Raw genomic sequence first — 27,924 nt, forward strand, 5'->3', positions numbered from 1 at the left:
CCCTAAACCTGTGTCAAGGTTTTACTGGACGGTTGGATAATATTGGCAAGAGCGCCTGTAATCTCACAGTCATCACTTCCCCTGGAATAAGAATCACTTCCGTCCAAACCAGTAAGTATGTCTGTAATTATGACAATCCAACCAATGCCTAGATGACTTAAGCCCTATATCGGACTCCTCTCCATGGGTTTCCCCCCGAATATAGAGCATGGTCCAATCCGCTGGACATTCTCAGACATACAGAAGTCCTTCTCAAGTTCATGAAGGAATCTGGAGAGGTGATTCAAGCAACAGAAAAGGAGATCAAAGATCAAAAAGAACTTTCTGATAGTAAGTGACAACAGTGAAAAGGAACTCCCTTAGAAGAGAGAGGACTCTCCTTCATTGGAGGTCTACAAGAAGAAGTTGGTTGGCCATCTGTCATGGATGCTTGAAATGAGATTTCTGCATTGGAGGGAGTTGGACTAGATTCCGAATCTACCATTCTATTATTCACCCTGCTGTGAGTTCTTGAATTGACTTTTTTACGGGTGAAATTTTATCCACATTCCATGCGCTGATATGCTTTCAACTCTGTATGAATTATTTGGTGGGCCATGAGAGTGGCACTCTGACTGAAGCTCTTCCCTCATTCCAAACACTAAGAGGTTTTCTCTCTGGTGTGAATTCTTTGATGGGAATTGAAATGGGGGCGTTGACTGAAGCTCTTTCCACATTCCAAGCACTGATATGGTTTCTCCCCTGTATGGATTCTGTGATGGGAAGCGAGATGTGATCTCTGACTGAAACTCTTCCCACATTCCAAACACTAAGAGGTTTTCTCTCTGGTGTGAATTTTATAATGAGAAGTGAGACCCTGCCTCTGACTGAAGCTCTTCCCACATTCCAAGCACTGATAGAGTTTCTCCCCTGCATGAATTATTTGATGGGAAGTGAGACCCTGCCTCTGACTAAACCTCTTCCCACATTCCAAGCACTGATAGGGTTTCTCCCCTGTATGAATTCTTTGATGGGAAGTGAGACTTTCCTTCAGAGAGCAGCTTTTTCCACAGTCTAAGCAGTGATAGGGCTTCTCCCCTGTATGAATAGTTTGATGGTAAGTGAGCTTGTACTTTCGACTGAAGCTTTTCCCACACTCGAAGCACTGAAAGGGTTTCTCCCCTGTATGAATTCTGTGATGACAAGTGAGATGTGAGCTTTGACTGAAGCTCTTTCCACATTCCAGGCACTGAAAGGGTTTCTCCCCTGTATGAATTCTTTGATGACAAGTGAGATGTTTTCTCTGACTGAAGCTCTTTCCACATTCCAGGCACTGAAAGGGTTTCTCCCCTGTATGAATTCTTTGATGGGAATTGAGATATGAGCTTTGACTGAAGCTCTTCCCACATTCGAAGCACTGATAGGGTTTCTCCCCAGTATGAATTCTGTGATGAGAAGTGAGATCGCTGCTATGATGAAAGCTCTTCCCACATTCCAAGCACTGAAAGGGTTTCTCGCCTGTATGAATTCTGTGATGGGAAATGAGATGTGAGCTTTGACTGAAGCTCTTTCCACATTCAAAGCACTGATAGGGTTTCTCCCCTGTATGAATTCTTTTGTGGGTAGTGAGATCCCTATTCTGACGAAACCTCTTTCCACATTCCAAGCACTGATAGGGTTTCTCCCCGGTATGAGTTCTTTGATGGGAAGTGAGATGTGAGCTTTGACTAAAGCTCTTCCCACATTCAAAGCACTGATAGGGTTTCTCCCCGGTATGAGTTCTTTGATGGGAAGTGAGGCTCTTCCTTCGAATTAAGCTCTTTGTTTGATGGGAGGAGGACTGGGAGCTCTGACCGATGTTCTCTCCACACTTTGAATATTTATCGGACTCCTCCGCTATGTGGATTCTGTTGTGGTTCCCCTTGTTCTTCCCTTCTAATTCATCACCATCTGCAAGGAGGAGAGAAGCTAATTAGAACCTCAGGAAGAAATGGAGATCCAGATTACTGAACAATGTTAATGAACGCTTGTGATAGAGGAAGAACTGAAGAGAGTTAGATGTGAGTGTAAAAACACAAACTAAAATGAAAACTTTATTACCAAACATATAAACACAAACTCTGGTGGGTGTTATTCCTGCAGGCAGGCTACAAAACACTCCTTTTCCCTTTTTACAGCCACGGCCAGTTGCAACCAATTAACCCAGAAACATCTTTAAGGTATACACACGTTTCTGTGTAGAATGTCTCCCAACACCCCCTCTCATTCAAACAGAAACAGAAACAACAGTACTTTAAACATATTCAGAACATATTTACACATCACACACAACAATTCCTAATTTTGTCACTAGATGTGCATGTTTCTCAAAAGTTAGTGCTTTTGTAAATATATCAGCCACATTTTGCATACTCTCACAGTACTTCAGCATTATCAGGTTTTGCTTCACATTTTCAGCCACATTTTGATATTTAATTTCTAAATGTTTTGATTTGTTTCTAAACTGCTCAGACCCAGCCAAATTATTACAGCTTGATTGTCTTCCCATATTTGAACGGGATAATCACATTGTATATCTAAATCCTTGAGGATCTGAACATAAAATTTTATTGCATTACACAACTCTGATAAAGCACAGTATTCAGCCTCTGTTGAAGATGTGGCCACGATACCTTGCTTTTTGGACTTCCAACCTATCAAGGAATCCCCAAATTGAAATACTATTCCAGAAATTGATTTTCTATCAGGCAGGTTGGCCCAATCGCTGTCAACGTAACACTGCAATTTTGTAGACCCTGAAGAAGGTAATTTCAAACAATAATCAAGTGTTTGCTTTAAATACCGGAAAATATGTTTTAAACCTTTCCAGGCATTTTCTGTGGGACAGCTTACTAGTCTGCTCAGTATTCCAACTGCATAACTCAAATCTGGTCTGCTCCACAATGAAATGTATAATAAACTTCCAACTATTGAATGGTACATTTCATGATTTACAGGTTCTGTGCATTCTCCTTCATTCTTGAAAAAACCTATTTCCATTGGGGTTTTTACTCCCTTGCTGTTTTGCATATTGTTTCTTTCAAGTAACTCCATTATTTTATCTCTTTGACTCAACAAAAAAACTTCCATCGTCTGTTCTTTGAATTTCTAAACCGAGATAATTTTTTACTGGACCCAAATCTCTTACTTTAAATTCCTTTCTTGGGAATTCTTCTCGGTAGTGGCGCCTGCCTTGTGGAACACCCTTCCAGCAGATGTCAAAGCGATAAACAACTACCTGACATTCAGAAGACATCTTAAGGCAGCCCTGTTCAGGGAAGTTTTTAACGTGTGATATTTTACTGTATTTTTGGTTTCTATGGAAGCCGCCCAGAGTGGCTGGGAGGCCCAGCCAGATGGGCGGGGTATAAATAAATTATTATTATTATTATTATTATTATTATTATTATTATTAAGATTTTTAAAAGCATTATCAAGAGACTCGTTCCAATTTCTGGCTGACTGAGCCCATGAATTGCTTTGTTCAGCCTATATACAGAATTCTGTTCGCCTGCCTCAAAACCTGGCGATTGATTCATAAAAAATTGTTCTTGCAGATTTGCATTAAGATAAGTTGTTTCAATATCAAAATGATTTACCTTAAACCCACATTGTGCTGCAAGAGCTAGCAATAAACGTACACTTTCACTCCTTGCAGTAGGAGAAAAGGTTTCATCAAAGCTTTCACCTTTTCTTTGAGTAAAGCCTCATGCTACCAGCCTAGCTTTGTATTTAACACCACCATCTGCCAAGTGTTTTATTTTATACACCCATCTACAGCCCACTGCCTTTTTTCCTTCTGGCAATGCCTCTATGGTAAACGCATTACTATTTCCTGGTGTGGTAACGTTAAAACCTCCTCATAATCACAAGGTTCTTTCTTCACATCAACAGTTTTAACTTCTTGTATAGTAAACCTTTCTGGAGATACCCCCTTATTGCTTCTTTGTGATCTTCTAACTTGAATACTCTCCCCCTCTGAACTATCTTCCCCTTCTGATTCATCTTGCTCAGGAGAAATTGGTTCAGCTTTAGGAGATTGTGTACTGGGACCCTCATCCCCTGAGTTATCACCACTGTCTCTTTCAGAATTTTCTTTAATTTGTGGCTTTTCTACCTCAGATTTCACAAATTTATCTGTATCATCAGAAGATAACACAACTTCTGAATTCCCATGTAAACGAGCCCAACCATCTTGCTCACAAAACTCTGCATGTCTTGATATCACAACTCTGCCACGCCCTAGTGCAAAATGATGCCCCGTTGACCAACTTTGATAGCCAACAAACCTAAGTTTCTTTGCCTTGGGTTCTCCTTTCCTTCTCTGTCCTTTTGGGATGTGAACCCAAGCCCAGCAACCAAAAGTTTTAACATGGTCTAAAAAGTTTTTTTTCCATAAAGCAAAAAATGAGGGCTATTGTTTATGGTAGAATGAAGCAATCTGTTCTGTATGTACTTAGTGCAGAGTATTCCTTCCCCCAATACTTCCTGGATAAGCCAGAATCACATAGCATAGAATCTAGCATTGTTTGCAAAGACCTTATCTTGCGTTCTGCAACTGAATTTTCTTCAGGTGAAAAAGGACACGATTTATGGTGGCTAATACCACGCTTTTTCTTTTCTTTTCTTTTCTTTTTTTTTTGGTGCAGGAAATTGGAATTTTTTAATTATTATTATGAATAATTTTTATTGAAGTTTCCACAATTTTTTATCAGAACAAACAGAACATAAAAAAATAACAATAAAAGACATACAACACGTATAATTTCAACTCTTAATTTCATATACCTTTCTTTCCCGACTTCCTCATACCTCCCCTTTCTGCATTCTCATGTCTAGTTAATTAATTAACAAATCCCTCCCTTACTTTCAACTTAATTTTAATAACACTCATTTTCTTTTAACTTGACCATTACCGCTGTTAACCCCTATTTTTCTCGTCCAACATCAATCTAACATTCACTGATTTTTGAATATTTCTTTAGATAGTCTTTAAATTTTTTCCAGTCCTCTTCCGCCGTTGCTCTTCCCTGGTCTCGGATTCTGCTCGTCATCTCTGCCAAACCCATATAGTCAATCACTTTCATCTGCCATTCTTCCACGGTGGGTAGATCTTGTATCTTCCAGTACTTTGCGATGAGTATTCTTGCTGCTGTTGTAGCATACATAAAAAATGTTCTATCCTTCTTTAACACCAATTGGCCGACTATGCCCAGGAGAAAGGCCTCTGGTTTCTTAGAGAAAGTGTACTTAAGTACCTTTTTCAGTTCATTATAGATCATTTCCCAGAAAGCCTTAATCCTTGGGCACGTCCACCAAAGGTGAAAGAATCTTCCTTCAGTTTCTTTACATTTCCAACATTTATTATCGGGCAAATGATAGATTTTTGCAAGTTTGACTGGGGTCATGTACCACCTATAAATCATTTTCATAATATTTTCTCTCAAGGCATTACATGCCATAAATTTCATCCCGGTGGTCCATAACTTTTCCCAGTCAGCAAACATGATGTCATGACCAATATCCTGCACCCACTTAATCATTGCAGATTTAACCGTTTCATCTTGTGTATTCCATTTCAACAGCAAGTTATACATTCTTGACAAATTCTTAGTACTTGGCTCTAACAATTCAGTTTCTAATTTTGATTTTTCCACCTGGAAGCCGACTTTCCTGTCTAATTTAAAGACTTCCATTATCTGATAGTAATGAAGCCAGTCTCTCACTTTCCCTTTTAACTTCTCAAAACTTTGCAATTTCAATCTGTCCCCCTCTTGCTCCATAATTTCCCAATATCTCGGCCAATTGACCTCCATATTTAGTTTTTTAACGGCTTTTGCCTCCATTGGCGACAACCACCTTGGAGTTTTAATTTCCAACAAATCTTTGTATCTGATCCAGACATTATATAATGCTTTCCTGACAATATGGTTTTTGAAACCCTTGTGAGCTTTAACCTTGTCATACCACAAATATGCATGCCACCCAAAAAAGTTATCAAAACCTTCTAAGTCCAAGATATCAGTATTCTCAAGAAGTAGCCAATCTTTCAACCAGCAGAAAGCTGCTGATTCATAGTACAATTTAAGGTCTGGCAGGGCAAATCCGCCCCTTTCTTTTGCATCAGTTAATATCTTAAATTTTATTCTAGGCTTCTTGCCCTGCCAGACAAATTTAGAGATATCTTTCTGCCACTTCTTGAAACAGTCCATCTTATCCAATATTTGTAATGTTTGGAACAGAAACAACATTCTAGGCAATACATTCATTTTTATAACTGCAATTCGACCCAACAAGGAAAGCTTCATATTTGACCAAATTTCTAAATCTTTTTTTACTTCCGTCCAGGTTTTCTCATAATTATCTTTAAATAAATTCAAGTTTTTAGATGTCATATTTATCCCCAAATATTTCACTTTCTTGACCACAGTTAGCCCTGTCTCATTCTGAAACTTTTCCTTCTCCAATGCTGTTAAATTTTTCTCCAAAACCTTCGTTTTAGACTTATTCAATTTAAATCCTGCTACTTGACCAAACTCTTGAATTAATTCTAAAACTCTTTTAGTACTAGATTCAGGCTCTTGCAATGTAAGTACTAGATCATCTGCAAATGCTCCCAGTTTGTATTGTTTAGCTCCGACCTGTATTCCTTTAACCAACTGGTCCTTTCTAATCATGTTCAGCAGAACCTCCAGGACCGATATAAAAAGTAATGGAGAGATTGGGCATCCCTGACGTGTCCCTTTTTCTATAATAAATTCTTCTGTAACCACATTATTTACAATTAGTTTTGTTTTTTGTTCAGAATTTATCGCACTTATACCATTTTCAAACCCTTGGCCTACCCCCATCCCCCGAAGATTCTTCATCATAAAACTCCAAGAAATATTGTCAAATGCTTTCTCAGCGTCCACAAAAATCAGAACTGCTTTAGTGTTAATGCTCACTTCCAACTTTTCCAAAATATCAACTATGTTACTTACATTGTCCGATAAATGTCTTCTCGGGAGAAAGCCTGCTTGGTCCCTATGTATTTCCTCCATCAAGACTACTTTCAACCTTTTCGCTAAAATGTCAGCAAAAATTTTGTAATCCACATTTAGTAAGGAAATTGGGCAGTAGTTTTTAAGTTGAGTCTTTTCTATCTCAGTCTTCGGTATAAGTGTGATGAAAGCCTCTTTCCACGTATCTGGTGCCCTCTTTCCCTCCAAAATTTCGTTGCAAACTTCTTTCAAAGGTTGTATCAACCACTCTTTCAGAACCTTATAGTATTTAGAAGTCAGTCCATCCGGTCCTGGAGATTTGCCCAATGCCATATTTTGGATGGCACCTTCTATTTCTTGCTCTGTTATTTTCTGATTCAGAGTTCTTTTACTTTCCTGAGAGATCTTTTTCAATCCATTTTTCTCCAAAAACTGTTCTATGTCCATATCTTTCTGAGGCCCTTGTTTATACAATTGTCTAAAATATCTCTGGAAGCAATCCCTAATTTCTGTTGGTTTATAGATATTCTTTCCATCCACTTCTAGATTTGTAACCATATTCAATTTTTGTCTCTTTTTTATTTGCCAAGCCAGCAATTTACCACATTTATCAGCTGATTCAAAGGTCTTCTGTCTCATTTGCTTGATTTTCCACTCTATTTCTTGATTCATCAGCTCCATATATTGTGTCTGATATAGTTTGATTTCTTTCAAGATATCCTGTGATTTTGGCTTTGATCTCAGTTTCCTTTCTCCCTCTTTTATCTTTTCCAAGATTTTCTCTTTCTTTTTGTTCTGGCTTTTCTTTTTAATGGCGGCTCTCTCTCTGATCTCTGGAGAGAGGGCTGCTCCACGAGTTCGGGTCTGACCGCTACGGCGAAGCGGGGACCCCTAAAATCACAGGCGCGGAAGCCTGTGATCAAGGAGACTCGGTGGGCACAATTTGCGCCCCCCTTACTGCGAAAGAGCCTTTTTAAAGGCTCCGGAGGAGCATCGGGGATCGTGCGGTGCTGAGAGTCGCTACCCAGCCCGTGGAGTGAAGCCGCATCACCATAGGCGGAGAGCGCCGATTCCTTCCTGAAATTTGGATGAAACTGAATACCCGTAAGTAGGATTGGAAACCTTACCGGGATTACAAATTTTTTAAATTTGGCCGAAATCGGGGACGGTAAATAAAGGAAGTCTGCCTCCCCCGGACTGCATGGCTTTTTAAAGCAATGGAATTGGAAGGCTGCAATTGAAGGAAAAGTAATTCTGAACGTTTGAACTATTTAACTTTGGCATTGAACTTTAATTCCCCCCCTAGCAATCAGGAGCAGGGGGGGAAGAAAAGGGAATTTAGTTTAACCTGCATGAGAGAAAATTTAAGTGAATAAATTCTACTGTCTCTGACTCTGGGAACAGACTGCCTGGGTGAAGCACTTTGACAGGAACTGTCTGACAGAACCTGCTGCAAAGCGAAGAGCTTAAATGGATACAATTCTTGGGACTCTATAGAAATAACATTGTTGCAATCAGAAGCCTGAAAAGTTTTTTTCTTAAAAAACCTCTCCCTTTAGAGGACTTTTGGTTTCTTTGTTTCTCCTGTTTATTGGATACAATGAACTGCTCCCTCTAGAGGGCTGAAAGGCAACAGTTGTAACATAGACTGTCAAAAAAACCAAGTGACTGAATTTTTCCACTTAAGAGCTGTTCCTGTGGGAACGACCTTGGGACATGAGTGGCTCCGCAGAAGAGATAGCAACAAGATCTAAGGCTAAAGCTGCACAAAAGAAAAGGGGCTCAATATCAGGCTTACTGCCAACAGGCACAGCTGGACAGGAGAGAGGAATAAACGTATTCATGGATTCAGTGACCCAAGCACTACTTAAAATAAATGAATCTTTAGAAAATTTGACAAAGCAGAGTACGGAAAATACTAAATAACTGACAAAACTTACAGCAAAATTGGATTTAAATACCAAAAGCATTACTTCTAACACAGAAACTATAAATAGATTGGTCCAAGAAAATGCTACAATTCGAAAAATTGCAGAAGATGCTAAATTTACTGCTGAAACCACACAGGAAAGCTTAATACCAGTTTGTAAGAAGCTTGATCAGCATGAGGCGACCCTATCTTTGTGGGAGATGCAGAGGAAAGAGAAGAATTTGAGACTTAGGCTGGTCCCTGAAAGTGAAGGGGACAACCTAGTGGACTTTCTCACAAAAGAATTATCAGAATTTTGGCAGGTAAACTCAGAGGAAGAAGAATTTAAGATAACAACCGCCTTCAGATTGGGCAGAAGGCAAGGCAGGAAGATTCCAGGGGATTGTCTGATAACTCTGAGATCTAAAGAAGAAAGGGATAAAATACTAAACTTGCATTACCAGAGAACTCTTCAGATTGGAAATGTTTCTGTGCAAATTTACAAGGACATCCCGAAATATATTCTGGAGGTAAGAACTTACTTTAAGAATCTGGTTGACCTGCTGAAGAAGAACAATATACCTTTTAGGTGGGAATTTCCACAAGGATTGTCTTTCAACTTTAAAGGAAATAAAGTCAAAATAAGAACAGTGCAAGATAAAGAACAATTCCTGGACAGAAACGAGGAGGACCTTCTGAAAGGAGTGCTAGATTCGACCTCTGATACAGATCTTGGAAACTTGACATTTGGACTGAAGTCACCAACGGAAGAGGAACAGCCGCAGGGAGCAGCTGGAGGTATCTAATTAACAATGTCTCTGCAATTTTTAACTTGGAACTGTAACGGACTGAACCTTCCCAGAAAAAGACGCGAGGTCTTTCATATTTTGAAAAGAGAACAATCGGACTTGATTTGTCTACAAGAAACCCACGTGACAAGGGCACATAGAAGATTGCTCATAAACAAAAGATTAGGACAGGAATTTATTTCATCAGATAAAGTTAAGAAAAGAGGAGTGGTGATCTATGCAAAGGAAAAATTGGTCCCAAAACTGATCTTTAAAGATGAACAAGGAAGAACCTTGGCAATTGAGATACAAATTCAAGGAGAAAATTTTTTGATAGTTGGCATTTATGCACCAAATGAAGGGAAGGCAGAATTTTACAAGAAATTGCATGAGACATTAATGGATTATCTGGATTATAAGGTGATTTTACTAGGAGATATGAACGGCGTCGTTTCTACAAATATGGATAAAGCACAAAGACAGATGGTCTCTAAGGACGGGAGACTACCTAAGACCTTCTTTGAAATGACTGAAAACATGGACTTGATTGACATTTGGAGAACAAGAAACCCTCTTGAGAGAGAGGGAACATTCTTTTCAGAGGCACAGATGACATGGACAAGAATAGATCAAATATGGACTACTAGTGGAATGGCTCCAAGGATAAAAAAAGTGGAAATCTGCCCAAAGACATGCTCCGACCATAACGCAGTAAAGATGGAAATGAAACTGACAACAGCTGGTTCCTTTAGATGGAGAATGAATGACGCCCTATTTAGAGATGTGGAGATTTACAACAAGGCCCAAAAAACTTTGAAGGACTATTTTGAGATAAATCTGAGGACAGATGTTGAGAAAAGAGTGATCTGGGACGCAAGCAAGGCCGTGATGTGAGGTTTCTTAATACAACAGAATTCCATAAAGAGAAAGAAACAAAATGAGAAGAAAGATAAGATTTTGGAAAAAATAAAAGGAGAAAAGAAACTGAGGTCTAAACCAAAGTCTCATGAGATTCTGAGAGAAATCAAGTTTTATCAGACGCAATATATGGAATTGATGAACGAGGAGATAGAATGGAAAATTAAACAAATGAGACAGAGGACATTTGAATCAGCGGACAAATGTGGGAAACTTCTAGCATGGCAATTGAAGAAGAGACAGAAATTAATTACAGTCACAAGCCTGGAGGTGGATGGAAAGAATATTTTAAAACCAAATGAGATCAGCAACTGTTTCCAGAGCTACTTTAGGAGATTATATGCACAAGGGCCGGAGAATGAAGGAGATATAGAAGACTTTCTTAAGAAATATGGATTACAAAAAATATCACAAGAGAGTATGTTGATTTTAAATGAGAAAATAACAGATCAAGAAATAGAGGGTGCCATTCAAAATATGCAACTAGGGAAATCTCCAGGGCCAGATGGACTAACCTCCAGATATTATAAAGCATTGAAGGAATGGTTAATACAGCCACTTAAGGAGGTTTGTAATGAAATATTAGAGGGGAAAAAGGCACCTGAATTGTGGAAAGAAGCATTTATTACACTTATACCAAAGACTGAAACTGGAAAAAATCAGATCAAGAACTACCGCCCTATATCATTACTTAATGTGGATTACAAAATATTTGCTGACATTTTAGCAAAAAGACTGAAGAGGGTGTTAATGGAAGAGATTCACAAGGATCAGGCAGGCTTTCTCCCAGGAAGACACCTATCAGACAATGTAAGGAATATAATTGACATTATAGAGCTGCTAACTGTAAATATTAACACGAAAGCAGTTTTAATTTTTGTGGACGCGGAGAAAGCCTTTGATAATATTTCTTGGAACTTTATGAAGAAGAATCTCCATGGGATGGGGGTAGGCCAAAGGTTTGAAAATGGTATAGGTGCAATATATTCTGAACAAAAGGCAAAGCTAATTGTAAATAACGTGGTTACAGATGAACTTTCTATAGAAAAAGGGACACGGCAGGGGTGCCCAATATCCCCATTACTTTTTATATCAGTCCTGGAGGTTTTGCTGAATATGATTAGGGGGGACCAGCTGGTAAAAGGAGTTCAGGTCGGAGCTAAACATTATAAATTGAAGGCATTTGCAGATGACTTAGTATTGACTTTACAAGAGCCAGACACTAGTACAAAAAGAGTTTTAGAGTTAATTCAAGTTTTTGGTCAGGTAGCAGGATTTAAGTTGAACAAACAAAAAACTAAAGTTTTGGGAAAAAACTTAACAAATGTTGAAAGAGAGAGCTTTCAAAATGAAACTGGGTTAACGGTGGCAAAGAAAGTAAAATATTTGGGGATTAACATGACATCTAAAAATGTGAACTTATTCAAAGATAACTATGATAAATGCTGGACAGAGGTAAAGAAAGACCTAGAAATATGGTCGAATTTGAAGCTTTCCTTGTTAGGCCGAATCGCTGTAATTAAAATGAATGTATTGCCTAGAATGTTATTCTTGTTTCAGACATTACAAATTGTGGATAAACTGGATTGCTTTAAGAAGTGGCAGAAATATATATCTAAATTTATCTGGCAGGGCAAAAAGCCCAGAATAAAATTCAAGATACTTACTGATGCAAAAGAAAGAGGGGGGTTTGCCCTGCCGGACTTAAGATTGTATTATGAATCGGCAGCTTTCTGCTGGCTGAAAGATTGGCTACTTCTTCAGAACGCAGATATTCTGGATTTGGAAGGATTTGACAATAGGTTTGGTTGGCATGCATATATATGGTATGACAAGGTTAAAGTTCATAAGGGTTTCAAAAATCATATTGTTAGGAAAGCATTATACAATGTTTGGATTCGATACAAGGATTTGTTGGAAAATAAAACTCCTAGGTGGTTATCACCTATGGAGGCTAAGGAAGTGAAGAAATTTAACATAGCAAAATGGCCAAAATATTCTGAAATTTTAGAACAAGAAAGCGGTGAATTTAAACTACAGAGTTTCGAGAAATTAAAGTCTAAGGTACGAGATTGGCTCCATTATTATCAAATAATGGAGACTTTTAAACAAGACAGGAAAATAGGCTTCCAGAGGGAGAAATCGAAACTAGAAACAGAATTGTTAGAACCCAATACTAAGAATCTATCAAGAATGTACAATTTGTTGCTGAGGTGGAATACAATAGATGAGACAGTTAAATCAGCCATGATTAAATGGGCAGAGGACATTGGTCATGACATTATGTTTGCTGACTGGGAACAGTTATGGACCACCGGTATTAAATTCACGGCATGTAATGCCTTAAGAGAAAATATTATTAAAATGATTTATAGGTGGTACATGACCCCAGTCAAGCTTGTGAAGATTTACCACTTGCCCAATAATAAATGCTGGAAATGTCATGAGACTGAAGGTACCTTCTTTCACCTTTGGTGGACCTGCCCAAAGATTAAAGCCTTTTGGGAAATGATTTATAATGAAATTAAGAAGGTACTTAAGTGCACCTTTCACAAGAAACCAGAGGCTTTTCTCTTGGGCATGGTCGGTCAATTGGTGTCAAGGAGGGACAAGACCTTTTTTATGTACGCCACTACAGCAGCAAGGATCCTTCTAGCAAAGTATTGGAAGACACAAGAACTACCCACACTGGAAGAATGGCAGACGAAAGTGATTGACTTTATGGGACTGGCAGAAATGACTGGCAGAATCCAGGACCAAGAGAAGGAGACGGTGGAGGAAGATTGGAAGAAATTTAAAGTATATCTTAAGGAATGTTATAAAATTGAGGAGTGCTAAAATGTCAAGGGGAAGGAAGATGCAGAATTACAGCTGAAACTATTTGATGATTTAAGGTGGAATTGAGAAAGATAATAAGTTTTAATTTAATTGGCAAAAAGGGTTGCTGAAAAATTGTAAAACAAGGATGCAAAAAGGGTGAGGTACGGGGAAGTCCGAGAAAGGAGGGTTAAGAAAATGAGGTTAAGAAATGATATTTTGTGTATCTGTTTGATCTTATCGATGGTTATATGATGTTGCTGTTTTATTTTAAAAATTGGAAAATTAATAAAAATTATTAAAAAAAAAAAGAATCCTCTCATCACTGCTTTACTTGCGTCCCAGATTATTCTTTTTTCTACGTTAGTCCTCATATTAATTTCAAAATAGTCTTTTAAAGTTTTCTGGGCCTTTTTGCAAACTTCTTCATCTCTAAATAAGGTGTCATTCATCCTCCATCTGAAAGTACCAGTTGTTGTTAGCTTCATCACCATCTTTACCGCATTGTGGTCGGAGCAAGTCTTTGGGCAGATTTCAACTTTTTTTATCCTAGGTGCCATTCCTCTAGTAATCCAAATTTGGTCAATTCTAGTCCATGTCATTTTAGCTTCAGAATAGAAAGTTCCCTCTCTTTCAAGTGGGTGTTTTGTTCTCCAAATGTCCACCAGGTCCATATTGTCAGTCATTTCAAAAAAGATTTTTGGTAGTCTTCCATCTTTTGTAACTACCTGTCTTTGAGCTTTGTCCATGTTGGTTGATACTACTCCATTCATATCTCCCATCAATACTAGATTTATGTCCATATAGTCCATCAATATCTCATGCAGCTTCTTGAAGAATTCAACTTTCCCCTCATTTGGTGCATAAATTCCCACAATCAAAAATTTCTCTCCTTGAACTTGAACTTCAATTGCCAAGTATCTTCCTTGTTCATCTTTAAATATTAATTTCGGTTGCAGTTTTTCCTTTGCATATATTACCACTCCTCCTTTTTTGACTTTGTCTGATGAAATAAATTCTTGTCCCAATCTTTTATTAATGAGTAATTTCCTATGTGACCTCGTCACATGAGTCTCTTGTAAACAAATCAAGTCCAATTGCTCTTTTTTAAATATACGTGTCAGGGGCTCAGGAGCAGAGGCACAGGGGAGAGAGGAAATGGAGAGCGAAGGGGAAGAATCTGAGGGCAGCATAGGGGAGTATGACAGTGGCACGAGAGATTCCATGAGCTTCTCCAGCGAATCAGAAGATTCCCAGAGGGGAGCGCCGAGGGCCAGAGCAAGGGGGGTCCCAGGGGGGATGCACCAGAAGCAAGGGGCCAGCGGGGACTCCCAAAGCAGCAGCGGGAGATCAGGACCAGCTCCCCCACCAGAGCGTAGTGGGGGGGAAGAGTCCCATGTATCAGGGCCAGCGTCTCCTCCAGCAGGGAGAGAAGACGAGTCAGGGCTGACCACGCCTCTATCGGAGAGTGAGGGAACGGAGGGGAAGTCAGGTCCAGCTAGCCTCCCCGAAGGGGGAAGCAGTGACAGGAGCAGTGTAACGGTCAGGAGAAAGGCTGCCGGCTGGGCGCGGGCGCCAAGTTCGAATGTACAGGCGCGCAGGACAGCAGAAAACCCGGATTGGGAACCAGGTCCTAAAGCCAGCCGGAGGCGGGGGGAAGACTCAGGGGACTCAGTGTCAGAAGAGTCTAGAAAGGGCAAGACCCCAGCGGACAGGCGGACCCAGAGGAGGAAAGAGCAAAGGAAGAGGTGGAGCAAGGCTAGAGTCTTAAACTGGTGTCTGGGGGGAGGAGATTCAGACGGAGCTTCAGCGGTCTAGAGTTTGAGACGTAGAGCTGTGTGCCGCAGCTTTGAAATTGAAACTGAACTTCAATAAAGACTTTTGTATATAACAACGAACTGGCGTTGGTCCTTTGTGAGCTGGGACCTTGGGCAGCTCTGACAGTAAGCTCCATCTCACATTAAAATTGAACCCTCGCAGTGTGAGTTGGCGCAGCGAGGGGCAAAACTTGGTGTTTTGCGAGCTCACGAAGATCGGCAAAGATGACTACAGAGGACAAGGTGAAAGACCTGCAAGAAGCAGTCACGAGGCTTTACACAGAAATAGCAGCATCCAGAAAGAGAGAGGAAGAAGCAGTAGCGCTCTGCCGGGATCTGCAAACCAGGTGGGAACGTTTGGGCAAAGAGGGACTGCCAGGACCCAAGCCGGAGGGAGTTGGCCTCGGGAAGAGGGGGGGCAGCATCGTAGCCCACTTCGACGGGAACCTGCAGCAGTATCCTAACTTCAGCGCAGACATAGTTTTTGCGCTCAATTTGCTTCGGAAAGACTTTAGAGATGAGGAGGAGAAAGTAGGCTTCATAATAACTCATCTGCATGGGGAAGCTAAATCGTGGCTGCGCAATTTATGGCGCGAAAATGACCCCGCCCTCCAAGATTCAAAAGCCTTTATCAAGGCTATGGACGATTGTTTTAAATCGACGGTAGATGTGGATGTGGCCAGGAGGGAAATGCATGGGCTGAAGCAGGGCAAAGCCACTGTGAGACAATATCACTCCCGCTTTTTTGCGTTAGTAAATGTGCTGGGCTGGGAGAAGGACTCCGCTGCCGTCAGGGATCTGTTCTGGGAGGGGCTGAATGGGGCCATGAAAGATGAGCTGGCGAGGGGGGAGAGACCCAACAGCACCACAAAAGTCATCCAAAGAGCGCTGGCGATAGGGGTGCGCCTGGAAGAACGCCCTTGGAGCAGGGATGAGGGACGTATGGCACGCACACCAGCCAGAACAACTCCCTTCCTACCCAGAGAGACAGCGCGCGCGCAGTCCACGCCTCCACTGGGGGGGGAGAAGAGCCGATGGAGATAGGTGGTGGCAGGGCTCAGACAGCAACCAGAGCCCAAACACCAGGAGCAGTCAAGGCGAAGGCTCCTAGAGGGAGCAGGAAGTGTTATATCTGCGACAGTGCACAGCACATGGCCAAAGAGTGTCCCCAGAGGCTACAGAGGCACACTGCAGCCTCAGCAACAGTAAGGGGAGCAGTTCAGCAGAGGGAACAGCTGCAGGGAAACGACGAAGCCTGGTTGGAGGCAGAGGCACTGGGGCCCAGCCAGGCGAGTCAGTGAAGCAGCCACCAGAGATTTTACAGCCCACAGACCCCTCCCGCCCAAACCGGTGGTGCAACTCACCGCATTGCTCCAGCTGCCCAATGGACTCACCCTGGAAGTCCCTATTACCATTGACTGTGGTAGTAATGCAGACTTTGTAGGAGTGGATTTCATCAAACAACATCGCATAGCGCTCCTACCAGCCACGATGCCCCTAAACGTCATCACGGTCGATGGCAGAGAGCTACTGGGAGGACAGGTGGTACAGCAAACACAGCCAATGGTAATGCAAACTGGAAATCACCGCGAAGTCATCAGCTTCAACGTCACCCACCTGTCGGACACGCCCATAGTGTTGGGCATGAGTTGGCTGGATAGGCACAGCCCGGCATTAGCATGGTACCAGCATCAATTGACCTTCTGCTCCTCCTATTGCGCAGAACACTGCATCCTGACCAGCCAGGAAGATGAGGGGCAAGAGGATGAACTACAGCTACACTTAGGCATGCTGCAAGCGGTACCCAACAAGTACAAGGCGTTTTTGGAGGTCTTCTGCGAGAAGGAAGCGGACAAGCTGCCTCCCCACAGGCCCTACGACTGCAAGATTGACCTCCTGCCGGGGGCGACGCTGCCGACTGGGAAACTGTATTCCATGTCTGAAGACGAACTGCAAGAACTCAGGGAGTTCATAGATCACAACTTGAAGCGAGGATTCATCCAAGAGTCCAAAGCAGTGGGGGGCAGTCCCGTGTTTTTCGTGAAGAAGAAAGACATGCCCCAACGGTGGCTGGTAGTTGATTACAGAATCCTCAATTCCAGGACAAAGCCCACAGCATTCCCCATGCCCAAGATCGACGACCTGCTCGCAACGGTGAGGAAGGGACGCATCTTCACCAAGTTGGATCTACGAGGAGTGTACAACCTTATACGCATGCGGGAGGGCGATGAGTGGAAGACGGCCATGTTTACGCCTTTAGGCACCTATGAATATCGAGTTATGCCATTTGGTTTGCAAAATGGCTCCCATTGTTTCCAAGCCTTCATGCACCACGTGTTAGCGGGACTCCTCTACAAGAAGTGCGTCTGCTTCCTAGACGACATCCTGATCTTCTCGGAATCGCAGGAGGCTCACGAGAGAGACGTCAAGGAGGTCCTGCAGGGACTACGGGAGCACAGACTTTACGCCAAACTGGAGAAGTGCCAGTTCGACATGACGGAGGTGGATTTCCTGGGCTACAAGCTGTCCGACAAGGGACTCGCCATGGACAGCACCAAGGTACATTCGGTGTTGGACTGGAAGAGCCCGCGCAATCGGAAGGAGGTCCAGAAGTTCGTCGGCTTTGCCACCTTTATCGCAAGTTCATCAAGGGGTTCGCGATGGAGACAGCAGCCATCACAGACACCCTCAGCTCCAAGAAGAAGAAGTTCACCTGGACGGACCAGGTGGAGCAGTCCTTTCGGAGACTCAAGCGTCTCTTCGCGTCCGAAGAACAGCTGCTACACGTAAACCCCAGCAAACCAATGAGGGCTGAAACGGACGCCTCGGACAGAGCGGTGGGGGCGGTCCTGTTGCAGCAAGATCCGTAAGGGGACTGGAGGCCATGCGCATTCTACTCCAAGAAACTTAGCAAGTCGGAACAGAACTACACCATCTGCGACAGGGAGTTGCTGGCCATTCAGGCAGCCTTCAAGGCGTGGTGGCACTTCCTCATCAGAGCCAAACACACAGTGCAGGTCCGCACGGACCACAAGAACCTGGAGTACTGGCGCACAGCGCGGTTCCTGAACCAGAGACACATCCGCTGGGCGGAGTTCTTTGCGGATTTTGACTTCCGGATAGAATACATCCCGGGAGACAACGTCATGGCGGATGCACTGTCCAGGAAGCCGCAGTATCTCGAGGAAACGGCACCGGTGGCGGCCAAACACATTTTCGCACCGAAAGCGTGGACGTGCGCTGCAGCCACCGTGGACCTGGACGCGGTACGTCGCGCGCTGCAGACGGATTCGTTTGCACAACCCAAGATGGAGGAGGTGTGAAGAGCCACAGCGAAGGACGACGAGTTCCAGATACACGACGGACTGCTCATCCGCAAAGGGGCCCTCTACGTGCCGGGAGACGACCTCCGCGCAAAAGTACTGCAGCAGTTACACGACGCACCCAGCGCCGGGCACTTCGGCAAGGACAGGACGGCGGAATTAGTAGCCAGAGAATTTTGGTGGCCCAAGATGAGGGGAGAAGTCGCGGATTACGTCACTAGGTGTGACACATGCCAAAGGGCCAAACCAGTACACAGGCCACCAGCGGGACTGCTGGAACCGCTACAGATGCCGCTCGAACCGTGGGAGAAAGTGGCCCTGGACTTTGTCACAGATCTGCCCAGCTCGCGAGGCAAGACAGCGGTACTCGTGGTTGTAGACCTGTTCACCAAGATGGCACACTTCATTCCTTGCTCGAAGGTGGCCACAGCGGAGCAGACCGCCAAGCTGTTCATAGACCACGTGTTCAAAGTTCACGGCTTACCGTGGTCCATCCTGTCCGACCGGGGTCACCAATTCATTTCGAGCTTCTGGCAGAAGCTGCTGGGCATCCTGAACGTCAAGATCAACTTAGCGCCGGCACGACACCCGCAGACCAACGGACAAGCGGAGAGGGTCAACGCCATCATGCAGCAGTACCTGCAATGCTACGCGAATCAACAGCCCTCAACCTGGGTGGATTACCTACCGCTGGCCGAGTTTGCCTACAACACGAAGCACGTGTCTACGGGGGTGACACCGTTCTTCGCCAACAATGGGCGGCATCCCAGAACCTTCCCGGGGTTAGAGACGAAGGGGGAGGGGGAGCCACGGGGAGCAGAGGCCTGGGCAGCGGAGTTACAGGAGGTCCACGAGCAACTCCGAAGGCACTTGGAGCTAGCAAAACACGCCTACAAAATGCAGGCAGACAGGCATAGGAGAGTCGGGGAAGATATCCAGGTGGGGGACTGGGTCTGGTTAGCAGCCCAGGCAGTGCCGGCCAGAACGTTAGCTAAGAAGAAGCTCAGACACAAGCAGCTAGGGCCTTACCAAGTTGAGGCACAAATCAATCCAGTGGCCTTCCGGTTGACACTCCCGGAGGACTCCAGAATGCACCCGGTCTTTCATAGATCAGTGCTCACACCCTACAAGGAACCCCACAGGTTTCAGGCGCCAGGGAACGCACCAGACCCACTCAGCAAATCGCCAACCGAGGGCGGCGCCACTCAACGAGGTCACGGAGATTTTAGACTCGAGATGGGGGAAGAGGAGGTTGAATATCTCCTCGCCAGGAAAGGTACCACGGCCAGCGCCAACAGGTGGGTACTGTACTATGCCGTGGAGGAGCACTACCTCAAAGACGAGTTCCATGCACTCTTCCCACACAGACCTATGCCGGCAGATTATTTCGACGACTATCTTTTCACACCCACACTTTCAGCCAGCACGTTCCAGGGGTTCTCATCAGCTGAGGAAACGGCGCCAGAAACAAGCTCCCCAGAGTGATCACTCTCGGGGTTTGTCACAGACCGCTATTATTGGTGGGACAATCAACCGGAGGTGGGGTGGAGCAGGGAACTGCTGAGGGGGCCCTTACACGCAGCATCACCCGAGGCAACAGGGGAAGAGAGGGACATGGATGTGTTGGGGGAGGATCCTGGGTTCGAGCACAGCTGCAGAGAGATGGAAGCAGAGGAGATCGATGTCGACGAGCCCATTACGGACTGGCCGGATACAGCTGGCCGGCTGCACACCAGGGGGGAAGAACTGTATCCCGCACTCACCCCCACAGCACTGGAGCACCCGGAACCCGCACCCGAAGAGGGGGAGGGGGGAAGAGGGGGCTTCGAGGGGGATGGATGTCAGGGGCTCAGGAGCAGAGGCACAGGGGAGAGAGGAAATGGAGAGCGAAGGGGAAGAATCTGAGGGCAGCGTAGGGGAGTATGACAGTGGCACGAGAGATTCCATGAGCTTCTCCAGCGAATCAGAAGATTCCCAGAGGGGGGCGCCAAGGGCCAGGGCAAGGGGGGTCCCAGGGGGGATGCACCAGAAGCAAGGGGCCAGCGGGGACTCCCAAAGCAGCAGCGGGAGATCAGGACCAGCTCCCCCACCAGAGCGTAGTGGGGGGGAAGAGTCCCATGTATCAGGGCCAGCGTCTCCTCCAGCAGGGAGAGAAGATGAGTCAGGGCTGACCACACCTCTATCGGAGAGTGAGGGAACAGAGGGGAAGTCAGGTCCAGCTAGCCTCCCCGAAGGGGGAAGCAGTGACAGGAGCAGTGTAACGGTCAGGAGAAAGGTTGCCGGCTGGGCGTGCGCGCCAAGTTCGTATGTACAGGTGCGCGGGACAGCAGAAAACCCGGATTGGGAACCAGGTCCTAAAGCCCGCCAGAGGCCCAGAGAAGACTCAGGGGACTCAGTGTCAGAAGAGTCTAGAAAGGGCAAGACCCCAGCGGACAGGCGGACCCAGAGGAGGAAAGAGCAAAGGAAGAGGTGGAGCAAGGCTAGAGTCTTAAACTGGTGTCTGGGGGAGGAGATTCAGACGGAGCTTCAGCAGTCTAGAGTTTGAGACGTAGAGCTGCGCGCCTCGGCTTTGAAATCGAAACTGAACTTCAATAAAGACTTTTGTATATAACAACGAACTGGCGTTGGTCCTTTGTGAGCTGGGACCTCGGGCAGCTCTGACAATATGAAAAACACTTTTTCTCTTCCAGGGAATGTTTAAACCGTTACAATTCCAACTTAGAAGTTGCAGAGCCATGATCAATCTATTTGTCTTCTCCTCCTACTGCTCCGAGTAGTTCTTCTTCTTCTGTCGGTGGTTTCAATCTATGTGGTAAATTGTCTTTGTCCAAAGTTCATCCTCCAGGGTAGTCTTGTCCCGATTCTGCCCCCTTGCAGAGATCCTCTTCGTGTTGATGTAAGAACTTGTCTTTGTCGTCCACCGTCTTTATTTTCCTTTTCTTTCCCTTGTATTTGAAAGATAGGCCTTGAGGATATTCCCACCTGAATGGTATACTGTTCCTTTTCAGTAACACCACCAGATTCTTATACTGACTTCTTGCATCCAAAATCTGCTTCGGAATGTCCTTGAAAATTTCCACAAAGGAATCTTCAATTTGCAGAGTTCTTTGGTAGTGCAAATCCAAGATTTTATCCCTCTCTTTTTTTGATTTTAACGTTACCAAACAATCTCTTGCTTTATTCCTTCTTTGCCGTGTACCAAGTCTAAATGCACTCTCTATCTTGAATTCTTCCTTCTCCAAGTCCTTTTGCCAAAACTCCGAAAACTCTTTTGTCAGGTAATCCACCAGGTTGTCTCCTTCACTCTCAGGTATTGCCCTAATCCTTAAATTCCTCTCCTTCCTCTGCATCTCAATCATCAAGAGTGCCAAATCATGGTCCTCCAGCTTCTTGATGACCGGTGGAAACCTTTCGTCAGTTGCGGTTGCAATCTCTTTAGCCTCCTCGGCTATCTTTTGAATGGTGGATGATTCCTCTAATAACTTTCCAATATATTCTGTGTTAGAATTCACTTTATTTCCAAGTTCAATTATACTTTTAGTATTTATGTCAATTTTTCCTGAGATCTCTGCTACTGTTTTATTTGTTTCAGCAACTTCTTTACTAGATTCAGCAACTTGTTTACTAGTTTCAGCACCTTGCTTTTTTAATTCTGCACCTTGCTTTTTTAACTGATCCAAATATTCATTAATTTTTCCAAGCAGTTTCGAAAGTGCCTCCTCAGACATGACTTTTGTCTTTTCTTGTGGGATAGCAGCTGCTCCAGAGGCTCCAGATGTAGAAGCCCTTCTTTTCATGAGAGAGTCAGTTCTATATTGTTTGCCAGATCTCAGGGTTTTTTCCTGTGACTCTCCTTTGTCTTGGTCAGTTGCCATAACCGTATCTTACAGTCAAGGTCATTCCCACACTCATATCTCCCTTTTCACAGCAGCAAGCTAAATTCCACTTTGTTGCTGAAATTAACCAGATCTCCTCCAGAGGGCGAAATAACTGTTGTTCTCTTTACAGATTTAAAATGGAGACATTCTTTCATGTAAAGTATTCCCAAAGCACTCAAAACTATTCCCAAAGCCTTCAAAGTTTCACAAAAGGCCACAATGTTGTTCTCCACCAGATTGAAACAAAGTCCAAACAATTTTAGGGAAAGTGTATCTTTTTAAATAAAGCTTAAAGTAACTTTGTACCTTTAGCGCAGTAACAGTCAGCAGCCAGCTTCCCTTCTCTGGCAGTCCGTTCCAGGGTCGAAACACAGCGGTTTAAATTTATTTCCTTCTATAAAGGCAGGTAATTTAAAGCAATTTAGAACACAATTTCTCCCCCCCCCCACTCCTGCTTGCGGGGGGAAGGTCCCAGTCTTTTGATCGATGCGTTGCTTTTTCAAAAGAAACTTCAAAGTTAGAGCTTAGCAGTTCTTTGCTTTGATCTTACTGCAGAGCGGAAAGGTAGACTTCCTTTTCAGACCTTTTCCGTCTCGGTGTCCAAATTAAATAACTTTAGTTCCCAATTAATCCTTAAATCTTTATCCTACTCACGGATGGTAGTTTCTTTTATTCCAAATCACAGGAAGAAGTCAGCACTCTCCATCAATGGCGATGCGGCTTCACTCCGCAGGCTGGGTGCAAGCGACTCTCAGCTCCACGCCACTCACCCGCTGCCGTTCCGAAGCCTTTAAAAAGGCTTTTTCACAGCTTGGGGGGGCGCAAACGGTGCCCACTGAGTCTCTGGTTCACAGGCTTCGTGCCTGTGACTTTTTGGGGTCTCCGCTTCGCCGTAGCTGCGGGACCGAATCCGCGGAGCAGATTCCCCTCAAGAGCTCCAAGGGAAATCCGCCATTGAACGATGGCGCTAACCGGAAGTCCAATACCACGCTTTTTCAACCAGACCTGGAGGGCTTCAGACATGAACTCGTCTCCACGATCACTCTGCAACTGGGTACCTTTGTAGGGAAACTGCCTTTCTATATAGTTGACCCAATATTTAATCAGTCGACCAGTTTCACTTTTGTGTTTTAACAAGTATACCCAAGTATACCGGCTATAATCATCCACAAGAACAAAAAAAACCCACTTTGCTCCTCCTTCAGACTCTGCAAATGGCTCACAAAGGTCTGAGTGTACTAAAGCAAATGGCCTCTTGCTAATTCTAGTACTTTCAGGATAGGACCCTCGCTTACTTTTAGACTCCTTGCAGCTATTGCAGTCCAGAAAAACTGAACATTTTTTCATTTTAATTCCCTTGCTTAATTCTGGCATTTTTGCAATACTGCGGAAATTGACATGCCTCAGATGCTGGCACTCATCATGCAAGGCTCTATTACAGGCTTTAACACATGCCCCAGACTCACTTACTAGCTGGTCTTTCAAAACAAACAAACCATTTTTAGTGATGCTGTAACCACTTTCCCAGCTTTCTCTATTTTACAGCTTGAACCCGAGAAGGTTACCTTAAATCCCTGCTTAACAAGACTTGTAACTGAAAGCAAATTATTTTCTAAACTTGGTACACATAAAACATTGGTAAACTTGGTACTTAAACAGTTGATATTCACACTACCCTTTCCAGCTGACTCATGCACTGTTCCGTCAGCTAGCACTACATTTACAGACTTACAAGGCTGCTTTTCTACAAAGGTTTGTGCAGACTTAACAAAAATGTTTGTCGCTGCTGAGTCTAAAATCCAGTCTTGTCCAACGTCGTGACTGGTGCCTCGAACTGCTGCAGAAACATACTGGACTCGACTCTTCCTGTCTCCTCGCTTCCCAGCAAACGCAGGCCGCCCTTTTCTTGTGTTTTCTCCCACAGACACAATGCACTGACGTACTAAATGTTTGGTTGACCCACAATGATAGCATCTTCTGACTGTGAAAGCTGCTTCCGCTCTGTGGTCTTCAACCTCTTTAGGTAGCCACTCCTCATCAGTTGCTTATCTTTTACTGGACTGCCTCCATTTCTGGAATTACGGTGAGGGGTTGTGGCCTTCCTCTCATGGCGTCTTTCTTCCTCATCAAGCAAATGCCCAGTTAAGAAATGCATTGTTAATTGGCTTTCTGGAATTACTTCCAAAGTCATCACTAAATTGTCCCATGACTCAGGAAGTGAAGACAGCACAATATAAACCTTTCTCTGTTCAGAAAAATGTTCCCCAAGTTCATTTAACTGTGAAAATAAATCACGCATTCTTTGAAGGTGCGTTGAAACACATTCACCCTCACTTAGTCTGGCTCGGTACAGAGCTCTCATTAGAGTAATTTTGCTGCCAGCAGTGTCTCTAATGTGTATCGCTCTCAGTGCTTGCCAAATCTCACTTGCTGTTTCAAGGTCTCGCACATGAGATAACTGAGACTTCTCTAAACTCAAAATTAAATTGGCATAGGCTTTGTCCTCCAGCCTTTGGTCTGCTTCATCTACTTCTTCGTCCTCCTCTTTTACAGGAGGGTTAACAATAACAGTCCAACATTGTTCTTTCTTTAAAAACGCCTACATCTGTAAACTCCATGACATATAGTTGGACTCTCCCAGTTTCTCTACTGGAAAATAGGAAGCTCCCCCTTGAGCTCCAGCTCCAAGTCCAGCCATGGCACCACCCAGCTTTCAGCTTTCCACTCAGTCCTTACTCACACAAGGCTTGAAGGAATGTTCGGCTCCTGGTCTCAAACAGACTCTCCCTGCCGACGCCTTCATACAGCCAGCTGCTTGAGAAACGCTGAGTTGCTTCCAGTCTCTGGGTTCTTTTCACGCTCTGTCTCTGCCCACTCAGGACTGGGGACTGGGCCCATAACCTGTTGGAGGGGGATTTCCAGCTGGTGGCAGAGGACAGAGTGACTCCAGGAGACATTGGTGTAAAAACCAAAACTAAAATGAAGACTTTATTACCAAACAAATAAACACAAACTCTGGTGGGTGTTATTCCTGCAAGCAGGCTACAAAATGCTCCTTTTCCCTTTTTACAACCACGGCCAGCTGCAACCAATTAACCCAGAAACTTCTTAAAGGTATACACACGTTTCTGTGTAGAATGTCTCCCAACACAGTCATGGAGTCCACTCCATCTCAAAGGTCAGTCATCTCTTTGGTCAACAAAATGCAGACAGAAGCAAAAGCAAAAACAACAAACCTGACAGAAGTTACTTCAACGTTCTTAAAAACTCTCAAGCCGACATTTAAGAAGGCCTGGGCAGTTCAGGGAAATCCAGTCGTTGTTTAAAAAGGCATGACTAGACAAAGAATATTCACAGAGAAACCAGTTGATATCCCTCCATTCAGGGCTCACGGTGTGGATGTTAGAATCCCAGATGCTGTTGGTCTCCAACCAAACAGTGGAGGTTCATCACATAGAGGTATGTATGGAATGTCAAAACTCATCTTATGATCCAACAGGGAGTTTCACCGAGAGGGTGCATGATTCCACGATTCTCCTCCTTGACTTCCTTATGCAGAGCTCTCTGGTCAGGATCCAGCAATCTCCATGCCTCAACAAAGAGGAACATCTTCATTTGCACACTCCCCAACAGCATTTATCTCAATCTGGTTGGTCTCAATTTAATTTATAAATCGCTTTCCTCACTTTGAAGCACCCTCCCATGTCCATGAGGAGACCAACTCTGTATTGTTTCATTGGTAACAGTAGAGGAAAAATGACTATGACTCACACTTAAGCATAACAGTCACAAGAGCTCCTGACTAGGCATTCAGCTAGGAAATGTTGAATTTACTCTGTTCTCTCCTATCTCTCCTCCCCCCCAATTAAAACCAATTCATGAACTCAGAACTCATACACTGACCACTATTGATAAACCATATGTTATAGATATTCCTGTAAATTTATTCTGCTATTTTTGAGAATCATATGAGAAGACTGAGACAGTCTACATATTTGTATAATTTATTAGTAGTAGTAATAATAATAATTTTATTACTTATACCCCGCCCATCTGACTGGGCTTCCCCAGCCACTCTGGGCGGCTTCCCAAAAATATTAAAATACTGTAATACATCAAACATTAAAAGCTTCCCTAAACAGGGCTGCCTTCAGATGTCTTCTAAAAGTCTGGTAGTTGTTCTCTTTGACATCTGGTGGGAGGGCGTTCCACAGGGAGGGTGCCACTACTGAGAAAGCCCTCTGCCTGGTTCAATGTAACTTGGCTTCTCGCAGTGAGGGAACCGCCAGAAGGCCCTCGGTGCTGGACCTGTGTCCAGGTAGAATAACAGGGGTGGAGACGCTCCTTCAGATATACTGGGCCGAGGCCGTTTAGGGCTTTCAAGGTCAGCACCAACACTTTGAATTGTGCTCGGAAACGTACTGGGAGCCAATGTAGGTCTTTCAAGACCAGTGTTATATGGTCTCGGCGGCCGCCCCCAGTCACCAGTCTAGCTGCCGCATTCTGGATTAGTTGTAGTTTCCGAGTCACCTTCAAAGGTAGCCCCACGTAGAGTGCATTGCAGTCCAAGCGGAAGATAACCAGAGCATGCACCACTCTGGCTAAGCAGTCCGCAGGCAGATAGGGTCTCAGCCTGCGTACCAGATGGAGCTGGTAAACAGCTGCCCTGGACACGGATTTGACCTGTGCCTCCATGGACAGCTATGAGTCCAACATGACTCCCAGGCTGTGCACCTGGTCCTTCAGGAGCACAGTTACCCCATTCAGGACCAGGGAATCTTCCACACCTGCCCATCTCCTGTCCCCCCAAAACAGTACTTCTGTCTTGTCAGGATTCAACCTCAATCTGTTAGCCGCCATCCATCCTCCAACCGTCTCCAGACACTCACACAGGATCTTCACCGTCTTCACTGGTTCTGATTTAAAAGAGAGGTAGAGCTGGGTATCATCTGCATACTGATGAACACCCAGCCCATACCCCCTGATGATCTCTCCCAGCCGCTGCATGTAGATGTTGAAAAGCATGGGGGAGAGGACAGAACCCTGAGGCACCCCACAAGTGAGAGCCCAGAGGTCTGAACACTCATCCCCCCCACCACTTTCTGAACACGGCCCAGGAGGAAGGAGCGGAACCACTGTATGACAGTGCCCCCGGCTCCCAGCCCCTCAAGATGGTCCAGAAGGATGTTATGGTCAATGGTATCAAACGCCACTGAGAGATCCAGCAGAACTAGAAAACAGCTCTCATCTTTGTCCCTAGCCCACCGGAGATCATCAACCAGTGCGACCAAAGCAGTTTCAGTCCCATGATGAGGCCTGAATCCCGACTGGAAGGGATCATATATAGTCCTATATGATCCTTGTCCTCTTCATGGATCACTGTCTTGCCGTGGCGAAGGGGCTTGAGTAACTCAGAGAAGCTATGAGCTATGCCGTGAAGGGCCACCCAAGATGGACAGGTCATAGTGGACAG

At 44.3% G+C, this 27,924-nt stretch overlaps 4 protein-coding genes across 6 annotated transcripts in view; 2 read left to right on the forward strand and 2 right to left on the reverse strand.

The window, feature by feature from the left end:
* LOC310837821 (uncharacterized protein) lies at positions 1–26,038 on the reverse strand. Its single transcript, XM_083724977.1, has 2 exons — positions 25,961–26,038; positions 1–1,929 (listed from the first exon to the last, which is right to left on the reverse strand). Exons 1-2 carry the CDS (start codon positions 25,971–25,973, stop codon positions 809–811), a joined length of 1,134 nt encoding a protein of 377 aa, XP_083581103.1. The 5' UTR covers positions 25,974–26,038; the 3' UTR covers positions 1–808.
* LOC310837659 (uncharacterized protein) overlaps positions 1–27,924 on the forward strand; it is a 179,472-nt gene that overhangs the window by 74,058 nt on the left and 77,490 nt on the right. The gene's annotated exons all lie outside the window — the stretch shown is intronic.
* LOC310837834 (uncharacterized protein) overlaps positions 1–27,924 on the forward strand; it is a 299,721-nt gene that overhangs the window by 73,425 nt on the left and 198,372 nt on the right. The window lies entirely within an intron of this gene.
* Positions 1–27,924, reverse strand: part of LOC310837455 (uncharacterized protein) — a 73,459-nt gene that overhangs the window by 33,471 nt on the left and 12,064 nt on the right. The gene's annotated exons all lie outside the window — the stretch shown is intronic.

The sequence above is a fragment of the Podarcis gaigeae genome, assembly GCF_964106915.1.
Source record: "Podarcis gaigeae genome assembly, chromosome: 2".
In the NCBI taxonomy this organism is placed as follows: domain Eukaryota; kingdom Metazoa; phylum Chordata; class Lepidosauria; order Squamata; family Lacertidae; genus Podarcis; species Podarcis gaigeae.